Source organism: Trichoplusia ni, chromosome 4, assembly GCF_003590095.1.
Source record: "Trichoplusia ni isolate ovarian cell line Hi5 chromosome 4, tn1, whole genome shotgun sequence".
Classification (NCBI taxonomy): Eukaryota; Metazoa; Arthropoda; class Insecta; order Lepidoptera; family Noctuidae; genus Trichoplusia; species Trichoplusia ni.
Window position 1 is genome coordinate 19,813,967 of NC_039481.1, and position 16,288 is coordinate 19,830,254.

The window sequence follows — 16,288 nt, forward strand, 5'->3', positions numbered from 1 at the left end:
TTAACCTAAAAGCTAAAAGAAGTCATTGATTTAACTAATCGTCTAGAACAATTAATTTACAATAATATATTATTTTGGCCACGTTCCCATAGAACCAAATCGGGCCAAGTATTTGCTGAGTACCTGACCATAAACAAAACCAAATTTATTATTTTACGTTTTTATTCCTTAGTTCTTAATAAAAAATTAAAAGCGCTAACACGTAAATAAAATGATCTAAGTTTTAATGTATAGAGCTTTATAGCACTGGAGTTGACTGGAGGTGTTATAATCATTTTAATATCAAGTTATTGTTATTAAACCAGCAATACTGGATGATTATGTTGAGTGGTTATGAACGATAAGAAGTGCTTTAAAATTACATGACTAATTCGCGCTTCATTAGAGAATTACAAGTTTTACAATGTCTCTCAACAAGACGTATTCATGGTTCTAAACTACTGACATTGTTTAAATTGACAGACAGAAATAATTTTTCAACAGACTTTACGTAGTACCTTTGTCTATATGCATGCTTTTGTCTTTGCCTTTCCTATTCCAAAGACTATAGACGAGACGAAACTACTAGCATTGCCTGTAGTTGCTTAACCAATATACTGTACTTGTAAAATACGGATAAAAGCTTGTAATTACTAATGTTACAATCGAAAATTCTGAGATTACAACCATCACATTGTCACGAGAATTGCGTGTGCCAAAAATTATAAGCAACGGACGCGCTTCGGCTGCAGGGGACCGGTTGATTCTTTACATAAAATTTCAATGTGTTCTGGAAATGGTTTGCAAAGAGGACGTGGTATCATGGTTTAAAGAATTGGAAAGCTATAAACGCATAGACGCGATGTGTACGTTATTAAATATGTGTTTGCCATTTGAACTACGTTTCATTGGCACCTACCTAGAGGAGCTAGGTAAGCGGGACTTTCAGGAGTTGCGTGGTGCTGAACTGAGAGCCAACAATCCCACAGACCTGGCTGCGGACATTGGAGGCGCTAACACAGACCCCAGAACGCGACGGAAAATGGCCTTGTATGTGTCGTTATTACGCTCGTGTAATTTTGCGTGTGCTACCACATTGTACAATGCTATGGTCAGTTTGGAACAGAGTGGTCTGCTGAAAGGCTTGTATGGTGACCTCTTGGAAGAAATCTTTCTCCTGTACACAATGGCGTTACATCACCCAGCGTTTACATTTGACCAAAAGTCACACTTTGGTGAAATATTAGAGAAATTAAAAATGGAAGATCAGAGAATACAGTTTTCAGAGCCACAAGAGCATATAAATTTAGTGCCTGTGAGTGCTTGCCATACACAGTCTAGTATCACTGCTAATATGTCAGTACCACCACCTAACTTGTCTAGCTTGGGGCCACCTCCCGGTATTGTGTTTGTCAAAACACCTGGGGTGCAGGTCAGTGTTTATATTATTTCACCTCCATACCACAATCACTGCTGAGTTCGCTTTTCACTGAGCATATCATTACATACACAGTTCATGTTTATTGAGGGATTACACTGATAAACTAATGACGCTTAGTATTTTCCATTATATGTTATTTGTCCTAAATAAATTTTGTACAAATGAGTTTTAATATAATTCTGATATTCAAGGTCTGAATAACAATTGATATTTATCGGCCAGCTGGGATCAACTTTGGCATTTGATTTCTATCCATTACTACCTTGTGTAAAATTTTATTGATGTGTTCCCTGTTGTATAAAATTACTGCCAAGTATATGTATATGTTGCTTGAATATACTTTTTCATTAGAATAAGTTCATCAACCATATGAATTAGTTGTGTGATTGTCATTTATTTGTTAAGCTTAAAAATAATTTCATAGATTTGGTTGCTCATTATAGTATCTGTAAAATTTACGACATTGTCTATATAAATCCATAACATTATGTCCATTTTCCTTGCATTCATGTTTTACTCCCTACCCTCATAAAAATAATTGATGTTCATTATGCTTGTATGGTCTTCATAATTATGAAATTTATCTTTTCATGAAATCACTCACATGTCCTCTTTTTAAGCCAAATTGAATAATAAGGTCATATTTATTTATAGCAACCAAAACTTTTTTCTTACCAGGTGACCATGCCAGTAATATTATTCTTAGATCAACATTTTGTAAAATATTAAATTGAGGTTAAAATTTACAGCTGATTTATTAGAATATGTTTTTAAAGCATTAATACTAGATTTTGCCAATAACTTTGTATACAGATTAGTTATCACAGTAATAAACAGCCTAATTTGTAACCATCACAATATAAAATGTTGTTGTATGGTTGGTCTGTGAAAGCTTAACATTTGAACAAACATCACAAAACTTACTCATTTATAGCCTAGTAATAAAAGTGTCAATATAGGTGACTATGAATATTTCAGCCGCAGAGTACAGACACAGTGCCTGAGCTCAGCTCACCACCGGTCCTGACTGGAGCTGTGCCGCTACTGAGTGAAGTGCCTCATGCTCCGCCGGGACTACCACTACCACAGTACAATATGGCTGAATACATGGGACATAACGCATGGCCTGCAAATATCATAGTATCACCTATAAATCAACCACTTGAGGTAAAATTCTGTCACTATGTTTTTTGTTTTATTTTTTTAAACGATGTGTTCCTTTCAGTGATCCTAAAGAAAAATAAGTTTATGTCAATTTCATAATTCAAGTATGAGCAAACTTATACAGGTGCCATAAATAAAACTTTCAAGTTACTTGTGTTACAATTAGTGAGGTTGAACCTGCTGAACTGATTTTTTATAGTCATTAAATGAATGACATGTGTTCCTTACTGGCCTAGTACTATTATAGCTTTTTAGTAATATTTAAAAAGTACCATACTTTATAAATATTAATAAAAAAGTAACAGTGAAATAAGATTTTGTAGTAAAATATGAATTGATAGCAGTGTGCGTGGTTGGGACACTTCCAGGTAATAAATTACACGGCGGCAAGTGGTGCGCCGACGTCGCCGCTGGTGTCGTCGCCGGGCGACAGCCGCTGCGCGTCGCCTCGCGCGCGGCGCCGCATGTCGCGCGAGCGCTCGCCGCCGCCGGCCGCGGGCGGCGCGCTCGACCCGCAGCTGCCGCACCAACTTGCCGCCAACTTCGAGAACCTATCAGTCGCCGAGGTGGGTCCCTCTTCCCATCAACGCGGCCCCTTCGCTGTGTTTACGACGGACCTCCTTCGCCGCAAACAATCTCCTGCATTAATGCTGTTTTCACACGAGGCGAGTTTAGCTGCACGGTGTCACGCGATTTAATTTCGCAAGGTGTCGTTGCGACTGTCTTATGTTTATTTCTATGAAATACAACAATTTACGAAATGACACATAAGAATACGCCTATTTTTTTTACTTTGCTATGTGCATTATCGTGCTTTGTTGTACCTAATACTACATTAAACCTACTACTAATCACTACTAACACCACTTATCCAACTATACTGTTATTGCAGGAAGACACTCATGTGTGTAGTCAAGTAAAATAGGAGTGCAATAAAACATACAACTTGAGTGGATTCTGTGCAATAACAACGTAATCAGCGTAGTCCTGAAATTATGGTGGTGGTTCAACATAACATGTTACCTAAATCTTAAGAGAAAATGTGTGATTTTCAGATGCGTCATAATATCGGGGATGATCGGTTACGCGAATTAAGTGCCGTACATCAGCAGCAGTACAGATCGCTGGAGAAGCTGAACGGCGTGCGGCGGCTGGCGGGCCCGTACAGCGGCGCGGCGCGCTCGTCGTCGGACTCGGGGTCGAGCGCGGCGTCGTCCCCGCCCGACACGCCGCTGCCCGCGCCGCGCCGCGCCACGGCCTCGGCGCCGCCGCCCGTGCCCTTCCTGCAGTACCCGCGGCCCTTCGCCTACCCCACGCCGCCGCCCGCGTACCGCCAGCCGCCGCCGCCCTTCGCCAACGGCGAGCCGCCGCCCTACCCCGCGGCCGCGCCGTACGCCGGCTTCGTGTCGGTGCTGTACGCGCCGCCCAAGCTGTCGTGCTGGAACTGCGGCGCGGCGGGCCACGCGGGCCACGAGTGCAAGGAGCCCAGCATGGAGGAGATGACGCGCGCGGGCGGCTACCAGCTGGACTTCGGCGGCGCGCCGCCCGAGCCCGCCGACAAGTAGTCTGCAGGCTGAGCCGTGTCCGCGTGTGATCTGCCCAGATTAGTACCAAAGTGTGAGTTCAAAAATTGTAAATATTGACCCGGTCGGCCCGTCTGCGTGCTGTCCGTACCCGGCGTGATGTGAACCCTTGACACGTGAATCCTGAAGGATTTCTTTTGAAGTAGAATGAGATATTAGGTAGATCTATGATGTTAAATATTATGAGGGCTTGACGGACTAATTTATTAGAGGGTCTACTGAAAACTATTTCTAATGTTTAAGGGTAATTGCACTTTCGATGTATTTATTAGGATTTAATGACATTCCAATGATTATTTAATTTTTGTTTTTTTAACTGGAGACATGTATTTGATTGCACATTATAATTTTTATCTTACTGTAAATTTGACCACACCTAAAGTAATGATCAATGCAAACTCTGACAGAATGACTTAGAAATGTGTAATAATAATTACGATGGGCCTTAGAGTGAAGTCGCTGAATATAGGAAATTTGATAAATTACAAAGTTTTAAAAAATAAATTATATTACAAATTGATATTTAGATTGTGACCATTTCTCTAGGTTGATATCAGTAGGTGGTTCATGTATAAAAATAACTAAATCTTACTAATGCTAATTAAGATAGTGAAAAGTTTTCGTCCAAATCAAGTATTGTAAATACATTTTCGTAACACAGGACAGATACTTCAGAAAAACCAACAAAAATCGGATAAATTGATATCAATTGAAATCAAATAAGTATTTATGTTTCTTACGTGTTTATCTAGTGGCCGATGTGGTTATATTTGTTCAAGTTTTCACATGGCCACTAACTTAGCTTAACAATTGTTTTCTGTAAAAAACCAGTTCCTATTTTAACTTAGTCCTCGAAACACGGAGCTTGGACCTCCTTAATCGAAACGAAAAGTAACCCATTTTTATCCTTCCTTGTGCTTCAAGATTACTGCATACCAAGTATCAGCAAATGTATTATTATTATTTTCGCCATTGTGACCCGAAGTTATCACATCCGCCTATGCACCGTTACATCTGCCTGATCTCGGCGCGTCCGACAAAGCAGCTGCTCTACATATTGAGAGGGGAACATCTTTACACAACAATTAATCTCTTTAGATAAAAAAATATGATACAAATACTGACAGCTGCGATCTACTTCTTGAATAACGATTTTGGCGGATCTTTTGAAAGTGCATTTGTAAAAAGCTCGAGGATTTTATTTTCGACTGTAGACAGTTTATCCTTAAAATGTAAGATTTTACAAGTATCAGGATTAAATAATATAAATCACAATGAATTAGTGATGTTGACTCAAGTCATGATAATTTCCAGACTTTTATCCGTTACAATATTCCATACTTTCAAATCTTTGAATCACAAATTGAAAGTGCAATTATTTATAAACATAAATGTTTGTAGTTCTAGCGTAGAATATTGAGGGAATTCCACCTTCAGGGGCATATCTAGATAATAGTTACGTTATTATTGGCAGCTTTACAGAACTTTAGTGTTATTATCATAGAAATGAAATCAAATAAAAAAATTGGTACAAACACTTTCATTTGATCAATTTTATTAGCTTACAATGTGTTAAACATTTTGGGTTAATACAAGTGCCATATATTGGTGTATAATTAATAATTATTTGTTTCATGTTTAGTCAGTATAAATTTCTTAAAATTTATTTAGGTAATAGATTGAAACAGTCAGTGTCCATCAATTTATCCATAGTTTGATAGTAAATAGCAACATTTTATTTAAGTGACAAGGGTAACCAAACAAGCAATAAAACTAAACAAATTACAAAAGAGGTAGTTTGAACTGCTTTCTTAAATAAAAATAATGCACATGACAATTTAGTACATTTACATTAGTACAAATTGAATTTGTATGAGTTTAAAATTGGATTAAGAAGATTAGTTAAGTGACATGGTTTATAAGATAGTATAATAACATAATAGTAGAGGTATTCTAGTGTTTGTTTTTTATTGTTAATGTTATAATCAAAAGAAAGTGTGAATAATATTAGGATAAACCTCTATCTTCTTTCAATAACATCAATGTTTGCTGCTTGTGGCATCTTTCGAACATAAAATGTTGGAATTCCCTTATATTCTTTGCTCTGCCTCGAATTTCTACAATTTTTATGCAATACATAATTTAATATAAAACAATAGATCTTGTAAATACGATGCTAACTTCAAAACTATTCAATATACAGTTCTAAGTCGGAATGTGACGAATTATACTAAAATACGGAACTGTTTCCTTTGTCCCAAGACTGATCTCTAATACTAGAAAATTATTGGGCTTCTACGAACGTAATGTTAAAACTGTGTTCACAAGGACGAGCGTCATCGGCCACTTTCAGAGTTGAGGACTGTTTGTTCAATGGTTGAGAAGGCGCTAAAGTAATATTGTGACTGGCCACATATTTATGTGATTGTACCTAGTAATGTTAAACCATTTTATACATATGAGTTGAACAAGGGATTATTTTGATCAAGCTCACGAAAATGCAATGCTCTTAATTAATGTTTATAATAATAGTCATTGTAAATAGTTACAAATATGTAAGAGAGGTGACACGTCGCATCCGATGTGTTCGTATTTTGTAAATAATTCAGTTTATATAAATTAGTTGATATTTAGAGAATGACTATATTTGTAAATTACGTTGTAATAATTTGAGTGTCCCTATAGAGTATATTTGATTGTTTCTCTATGATCACTGTCACAAATCACAATTTGCATTTTTAAAGTCCCAGTTTTTAATGAAAAGTTCTAATTAGAAGGGTTGTATAATTGTTTTTGCATAATTATAAAAAAGAAGTGTTTTTTTTAATCGAGTCATATGAGTCACGCGCATGGGTGGGTGCTGGGTGTTGTGCTGTGGCCGATTGATATGCAGCTTGTCGACACGTTTTATTGATGTTGTTTATTAATCACTTGCCAAAGAACTGTATTCTCTCTTGATAACACCATTGTTGACTTACCAAACCTTGTTTCTTCAATCTACAATTATTTAAATACGAAGAGAATACATTTCTGTGCTGTGATTTTATTATTAGTAGTGTTACTGTTAACAGAACCATAAGGGACTATTATTTTGTAAGATACATGATATGTCACTCCTTCTGAAGGTTGTAAGTCCACATAACGTAACTTTTGTGTTATTTATATCTTAACAATTTTATTATGATATTTAAAACAAGTTGAAGTATAGATTAAACATAGAAAGAGTAACTTAATATTTGTAACTTTATAAGTATGCCTGTAGCCTAGCCCCAGAGTGGTACCGTCGATGCAACACATTGATAGCATTACATACAGCATATCAATCAATCATCAATTGAGTGTGATATAAAAGTGGATTGTCTAACTATTTGTTAATGTCTGCTCAATTGTTTAAAAAAGTACATTTTCAGTGAAATCGGTAAATGTATATCTGAATATTCATTTTCTACATAGACATCAATAATAATATGAGTGGTCGGAAATGTCTATGCAGCTTTACTTTGTACTAGTGGAGTATGAAAATATTTTTTTACTTTGTACAGAATGTTATAAATGTGATAAATAATTTTTGACATAATTAGAAATTGTGATTTAGTAAGGTGTGTAGTTTGTAAAAAAAATATGAAAAAAAAACTCGCTTTACTAAATAAATTATACTATTCTACAGCTATGTAATGTTGTTTTCCCACGTTTTTATATTTGGGTACTTATATATTCTAAGCTGTTGTACCTATTGCTAGAAAATACAAATTTCAGGAGATTCAATGTTTCGGCCCAGTATTGTCAAACTTCTGTATCCCACCAATGCTGTGAATCATTTGCTTCCTGAGAATAAACAACCAAAATCTACAGTCCTGTGTTTTTATTCCATATTCTTGCTTAACCAAATTATGTCACACGCATATGACAGAAATCAGGCACATTGAAGTTCAAGGCAAGGCTGGCTAGCTTTTAGTAGCTGTTGCCTGCGGGCCCGCTCCTACAAATAGAGAATGGTCCCACGGGAATATAAATTCTGGATAAAAATTATCAATAATCCTGGTCATAAACTACCCATATATAAACTACCTGTGTACCAAGTTGTTTTAGTCCGTTCAGTGGTTTTTGAAAGAAGAGCGCGAAAGAGGAACGAACATCCGAACTTTCGCGTTTAAATTATTAGTAGGACTACCTATAAAATATACCTATTATACTGAAAAGTACCCAATCTGAAATACTTTATTTTGAGTCTTGTAAATGATAAAAAAGGGAGAAGTGTCAGTTTTCTAGTACCTAACACAATATAATATTCAGTTTTTATGTATATAAGTTAATAAGTCCAAAATATGAACCATCACAAACTAGATTGATTTCCGTAATAGGTATCTGCGTTCATCTCATTAACGACAATTAATTAACGCCTGTCATCTTGCTTATCAATCACAGTTCCGATCTATCTTACAATCGCTTACCAGTTAATTTATTAGCCTCTGATACGGACGACAACATTGTGCTAATTTTCATTATCTAAGTAAGTCAAATTATGTGATTAAATAATTATATTGCGATAATTATGGATTACGTTAAAGTAGTTATTAAAAAATATGTATAGAAGGACGAATAACGTAGATCTTAATAAACTTTATCGACAAAGGAAGTTGGTAGTCGTATCGCTAATTTCGTTATTCGATCGAAGAATTTGCATTATGACACGATTCTGTTTACGATTCGAATATTTTGTTGCTAGGTTATTGTAAAAGCCACGGCGTTGTATGTTGGAAACCTTGGATTAATAAAACTCTTTTTATTTGTAGTTCATGTAAAATGAAATAGATGGCGTTGACTGAAAGCTCGGACTGGTTTTTAACAGACGTCAAAAAGAAGAAAGTTTGAATAGTTAGGTAAAATATTGGTATACATATTGCATAGGTATTTTACTAATTGCATAGATACGTAGATATATATACCTAAGAGACCAGTTTAAAAAAATCTCGTGTAGCCTTTTTTTTCTGGAAGAAACGTAAACTCAGGGTAATTACTGTAACTAGGTAGAGCAGATCAATTATACAGGTTGACATTTGACCTATAACTAATGTATTTAGATTTCCCGAGAACCGGTTACATTAAGTGGTCATCATTACTTGGCAGGCAGACAGGAAGTGTGACAGCTGTTTACTCTATATACCGACATTATCGTAACTACACGAATAATGACTAGGAGTTTGTATCTTCACTAATCTTCAGTGCTTAACTAGGTATAATGATTAAGAGAGTGGGCAGATATGAAGTAAAGCTAGTTGAATCTCTAACAATTACTTATACCCCACCCACAAAATACCATAGGTACCTGGCTTAACTGATATATCTAGGAAAATGTCATAAAATGAAATCATAAGGAACTGCAGACACTAGAGATGTGAGGTCCGTAAAGAAAAGCCAATCTCTATTTTATCGTGATTTAAGAATCTAAAAGATATTGCTTCGATCGACAAACGATGGAAGATTTCGGTCCTTTATATTCTTATGCTTACATTACTATATCGTACTAACTGGGAATATATATCATTTAAAATTACCGAATCTTCTGTCTCCATTTGACGAATTTTGATTTTCGACCGAACATCACCAAACGGATACGTCGTTCTAGAATAGCTATATATATATACCATAGCTTCATCGCGCAGATTTAATATGATCATAAGTGTAGGAGCGCATTTATGGCCGTACTCAATCAGGACGACACATTTTGCCAAGTGAAATTTTAAATATATTATATAATTATCTTAACATTCCATTTAATAGTACAAATACAGCATAACATAGGTAATGTTTCTAAGTCACTTTCAGAAGACATCTGTCACTTTAAGTCCTTATGTCTGCTCACACTTTTCTTATAGGTCTATACCAAAACTAGATAAAACATGTTTCGTTACCTAAAAGTTTTCTGGTTCCATGAGGGTAAAATGCCAGAGGGTACATATGAGTAGATACGGCACATAGACTCGTTTGAACTTTTCCAAAAAAGGAAAATTGATGCGATGTCGTCGAGTTCTCGGAAGCACTTTACTTAACCTACTTATTTAAAACATGATGAAACAAAAGGTCACTAATGTGCTTATATCACGTATTAGACATGGAATATTATATTATTTGCAAAGCATAACAACTGGGTCACTGGTATAGAGTACAGACCAAAGACGTTCGCAGTTGTGGAAGAGAGAGCGCACTAGTCTGTACAGAGAGACGTCTCTTTCATACGATGGTCACACTTTACTTAAAGTAAAAAGTGACAGTAGGCTTCCTGGAATCACAATAGATTACCTGAAGCCCTAGCGGGATTCGTAGATACGTAATAGAGCGAGGTTCGTAAGCTTAATCTGACGGGGTTTAGATTAATTGAATCCAGAACGTCTCTGAGCTAGATTTCATGTATCACACCTATGCATCTAGATCTATTTATACGAGGATTTAGTGTGTGCTTGTGTAGTTACATAATTACATCTAAGTGCGCATTAAAAACAAAGGTTGACTTTTATTTTCTTGTACCCTGCCCTGCTGTAGCCCCGCTCGACTTTTACCGGTTGATCTAGACACAAAACGACTTGAGCCATCGCTAACGTAAAAAGGTCGACAGATTATAATTATTTAAATCAAAATTAGATGTGTCCGAGGAACTGATGGTGAAATGGCAATCAAAAACAGCTCCTTAATTTATAACCATGATGCCTCGCAACTGGACCGGTCTTAGCTGTCAATCTCGTTCTCTTCGTTGATTCAGCTAGCTATTTATTTTTGTCTCCAGCTTGCAGAGGAGGGAAGTGCAATATATTTTTCTTACTCCTCCTTTTACTATTTCTGATTAATTTCGTTGCGGGTTCTAAGATAGTCAATCTTTGCCCCAGGGACACATCAAGCTTGAATGTTTCTGAGGTATTCGTCGGTTTCTTTGCAGCAAGGGCAGAAGTTTCACTCTAGTCTGCTACATAAGTATTGCGTAGATAAGACAAAATAATAGAGAAATAACAAGATTGACATTAAATAATCCTTCTTGGTACGGATGAAAACTAAACTTAGCCCACGCTTATACTCAGACACCTACTGGTAAAATGTATTAAATACAAGAAGGACCCCGCCTAGTGTTCTATACTTATTCTGGCAACAACAAAGAAATTAAAAAGTAGATACCTAAGTAGCTAATAATAAGTTCGTAGAAACTTTCTTAGTGGAAATAAGACCGCTATCTTTGGAACATAGATACCAAATCAATATCAACAGCCTTGTTTTCAACATTTTCATCCCAACTTGACGCAAATATCCACCGTTAATAAAATAGAGAGATGATCACCCCACTTTACAAAACAATTTTGGAGCAGTAACTAGCAACCGGCACGCATTGCGAACGAGTGTTCTGAATTGCGTTAGGTAGGTGCCCAAGTAGTTCGCTCTATACTATTATCGTGGCGCCTGTCTCCGTCTGCCTTTCATTTTCTTTTTTTCGCCATCTTATATAATATTGCATTTGTGAAAGCGTGACAGCAGTCTACACAGCGTAGAGGCCTCTCTCTTCCACATTTATTATTTTAAGAAGTGGTTGTAGGTTCTTAGTACTTTTCACATTACAGCTACGCGCTTGGCATGCTCTACTTTGATCATCCCTTCCATAATAGAGTTAAATAGAAATACAAAGCAGATGTTGGAGTAGTAAAAGACGTTTTACTGCCCAGTTGTGGTGTTGGTTGCGATTATTGCAGCTGGACTGTGGCCTAGTCTTGATTATCTAGGTGTGCTTATTTAATGTTATTACTATGGGCATTATTTAAAACTGAACTACAGTCAGTAACAGAAATACACGAACATTATCAGATTTGTAATGATTTTGAAAACAATCAACTGTAAAAGATAACTTAGTATTAGGACTGGGAAACTAAATAGCTTAAGCACCTGAATTCCACCCACACCATTGACAACTTGCTCAACAATAATGGTAGTAAGATTTTCCATTTTTTTAGTAAAGAAAAATACTAAAGGCGAACGACCAAAACCCGTAACGACGATGTCGAAAATCTAACTCATTTTCGGCAAATATCTCCTGAAAATAGAGAAACACTTGAAATTTTATTAAAACCTAATCACATCAAGTTTAGTCCCCATATTTTATATCCATCCATATCTTAAATCCGCAATTCCACTTTCCGAAGTATATTCTCCATCTACGATATTAACCATATTCAGTGTCTTGGTCTAGCTTATCAAATTGAGTATCTTAATGGAATTTAATCGTGATTGGAAAGGTTTCGAGCGAACCTAAATCCGTTTTCACAGTAGAGCAACAAATTAAGGTACTTAGAACCTCTCAATAGTTTAATTTGCTTCTAAATATTGTTGATTGTCAGGGAGAACTTTGCCGCAAGGCAAATTTACCCTGAATTTACTGGGAATTATTTACAAAAGAGAAAACCGACTGTGTTTTAAAAACAAAGATATTCTGGACTGAGTTTGGAAAGCTAAATTTCTCATTCAGAGGCAAATCATGAAGCTGAATGTATATAATTTAAATATTCTCTGGCTTGGTTATAATGTCACTTGTGAACAATGCAATTTAACATTCAAATCGATATTACCGTCAGAGTTTCAAGGAGAAGGCGAGTGGGGTAAACTAAATTAGCCTTTACAGTTAAATATTTTACTAGACTTTCCTTGTAGATTTCGCTCGTTATTTTACAGGGATGTTATTTATAGCCACGGAATGGCTATGGGAATTCGGATTAATTTACAGATTTGTATCGATTTCATTCACGGTTTTGTGAAATTATTTCAGAATTGCTTTTCGGGAAAATATTGAACAAATATGAAATATTTAAATTCTACGAAAAACTACTTGAAAGACAAGAACCGGTCATAATGTTCTTTACAAACTTCGCCTCCATACGAAATTATTGGAAACTTGATATCGGTTACTTTGCGGATAATTTCTTGCAACAACTATCATTACCCATCAAAGTTTCTGAAATATAAGGTTTTTTGGTGTTTCCAGTTAAGGTAAGAGAGATTATCCTTCTCGCCAATATTTCATTATTACCTTAAGACTTACCCATTTAAACAACTTCATTGTTAGAAACATAACACATCTACTCTTTCCGTGAATAAAATCAGTTTCAAGTAAGTTAAAAAATATACGCTTTGCCTTTGTTTCTTTTCAGCGTTAAGTATTAGACATAATTATGTACTATCAAAAATGTCAGCTTGCTTGTTTGAGAACAAAATAAACAAAATAATTTTGAACACCAACATTCCAAACAAGTAAAAATATCTCACGTTATATTTATGTCAAAAGTTTGTCAAAAATATTTTTTATTTCTATCCAAAAAATAAAAGTTACAGGATAAAAAAAACACAGTAGGTACATAAATTCTGTGTAACGGTGGCACAACACTGAATTCTGTCTAATATCGAACAGATAGAAACTTTATGCTTAAATCAAAAGTTCTTATAAGTTTAAGGGCCACGTACCTACTGTTAGAACTTATAAAGAATAATATATAGGTACGTAGCTAAGTGTGTTTCGTTTCCCAGGCTGTACAGGCCAGAGTTTCGTGTAAACAGCTGTTGTTGTCAAAGAAGATAATAATTATCGATAAACCGAGTAGGCGTTCCGATTTTCAATATTTATAAGTACTTAATCGATTACAAAATTAAAAATAAATCTGTTTTTTTCAAGAACAGAGGTTCGTGTACTTTTGTCCGGGTAAATTTTAAAAGAATTATTAATTTCAGATACAATTCTTGTAATGAAAACTGAAATTTTTCTTTCGTATTTTATCATCGATATCTGGTTAGCCAAAAGCAGTTTGTAATTGGGACATGTATATTAATAAATATCAATCTGGAGAAATCGTTCTATATAGATAACACAATCTTTTGACTATTAAATTAACACGAGTCTCTGATTACGCGTCATCAAATATTATACCGTTGGCAAAGGAAGTTGGATACCACAATCAGATTGTCACAACAACTACCAATCAAATTCAAGGATTTACGATTGTGCTTTATTGGGTAACAAAGTAAGTTTGCCCTAAAGTATAGTTCAAACAAACTAAACACCAATAGGGATGATGACAATTTTTTTGCAGTGTCCGTCTTGTAGATTTTTGTATAATAATGCATACGTATTTTTTAATTTGTCCCGCAAACATAAATTGACCAAATTACAGTGAATGAAACTTACGCGTGACGTCACGATTGAGTATAAATTTTACTCTATCATTACGTCACAAGCCCCCTCTCCTAAACTTTAAACCAGTTAATCTTTGTCAATTCTAGTTTTTCTGAAAAATAAAAAAATACGTGTCTCATACTTTTCAATTATCTAACTGAGGGACTAATGAGATTTTTTCTTTTTATACCCAGTCATCATCCCTATTCTACATGTCCCATTGAAATACGTTTTTTATAAATATGTACACAAGACAACATCGAGGTCTGTCTCAACTGAATTGAGATCTAGTTGGTTCTTTGGAACCTCACACATGCGCTAATCGTGCAGGGGCATGAATTGGTACTACGCTTGGAAAACAGCTAACGTCCAAAGCTGATAACACTCAAACGCCATCGATCTTGATTTGGTTCGATAGTACCATTTGAGGTTTAAATAGAGCACGGAATCAAAAACAGAACGCAACCAGTTTCGGGAGTTACCCCGCTCATTGTGTTAGCCAACTTCTGATGCTGACTGTACCCACACTGATATTTTAAATCGAGTCACCTCTATCGCCTCAGGCCATTGGCCACGGGGACTCTCGCGCCATCAATCAAAAAGGCTCGTGTGTACTGCCTACAAAACAAAGCATTCATATTTGATTCGGTTTTAGTTTTTTCGAACCCAGTTAGGGCTTATTCACGAATATTCTCTATTCATAAGCCGTCGCTGTGTGGTTAACCATTCAATCTGTAACATAGCTATGATTTTCAGCGAAATATTGTATTATAAATATTAAAAAGTCAGTAATTTACTAACTTTAAATAAAACTTTTCGTATATTAATTAAGCGGTCGTGCTCAGAAAATTTTGGAATGACCTCTAGACGAAAGCTAAAATATGTAACTAGAAGGGACGTATATCGGCTGAAATAGACACGAGAGTTGCGAAATTCTAGTTGAACGGTATTGTTGGTTCATGCGATTGCATTGTTACTGGCAGGTAATCTCGTAGGCAAATATCTTATTCAACAACAAATGCACGTTATTTTCTTCTGATGGTTCTCATAACTCTGTACTCACTAGATAGCTTTCGTACAAAATTTATTCGGTTTTCGTACATTGAATGCTGTGAGTGACGGTTCTCGGGTTCGATCCTGAAACGTTTGTGTGATCCAAGAATGCTTGTTTTGAGTCTGGGAGTCTTTGTGCATGTTTGAAGTTTTGTGAAAATCCCCTCAATTCAAGGATTAAATTAATACCTTAATGTGAGTGCCGTTTTTTTAAGGAAAAAATAAATAAAAGTAAGTTAATGTTAAGTTTATTCCAAAGACAGTTGAAACTACAAAGACGTATTTTCATCGAGTGACATAGGAACTAAAACTTCCGCTTTTTATTTAAGTTGCACCCGCCATTTGCTCTACTCACCTTTGAAGGACATGACCAATAAAGTTCTAGGGCGTCCCTTCCCGGTATTTCCACTCCCGTCCACGCTATAAATCCCTTCTGTAATAGCCTCCCATTCCACATGACCCGCTATGAAAATGTACTTTTTCTTTATATTCTACCTACACCTGCCATATCCCATCAGAGCGCAAAAGACCATTCCCATTACCATTCAAATTCAAATGATTCGCAGAAATCCAAAACGAAATTAAATAATTATAATTAGAAAATAATTGCCGTCAATATTACCCGTCTTTCAAGAAAGAAATTACTAAAATTAATTTTGATTCAGAAGAGGAGATAATTTATCCATCGCCTGTTGTAATTTGAAACAAGTTAAGAGTTTTTTCTTGGAACATTTTATAATTATAGCCCATTTTTTAGTTCCCTAATAAATTTATTGGAATACCCACGTGCTTAATTTGATAGCTTACAAAATTAGTGTAGGTTAATTACTCGAAGGTCACGTAGACAATTTTAGTACACTAATTAGGAGATTC

At 35.7% G+C, this 16,288-nt stretch overlaps 1 protein-coding gene across 3 annotated transcripts; it reads left to right on the forward strand.

Annotated features, from left to right (window-relative positions):
- Positions 1 to 503: 503 nt before the first annotated feature.
- Positions 504 to 8,018, forward strand: LOC113493514 (protein enabled homolog). 3 transcript variants are annotated; one of them, XM_026871524.1, is made up of 4 exons: positions 504 to 1,294; positions 2,399 to 2,587; positions 2,953 to 3,249; positions 3,640 to 8,018. In XM_026871524.1, the coding sequence occupies exons 1-4, from the start codon at positions 776 to 778 to the stop codon at positions 4,147 to 4,149; spliced, it is 1,515 nt and encodes a 504-aa protein (XP_026727325.1). In that variant the 5' UTR covers positions 504 to 775; the 3' UTR covers positions 4,150 to 8,018. The 3 variants fall into 3 exon arrangements, with proteins under 3 accessions (XP_026727325.1, XP_026727323.1, XP_026727324.1); XM_026871522.1 differs by having other exon boundaries at positions 514 to 1,411; XM_026871523.1 differs by having other exon boundaries at positions 776 to 1,411; positions 2,953 to 3,150; positions 3,640 to 4,149.
- Positions 8,019 to 16,288: the final 8,270 nt, after the last annotated feature.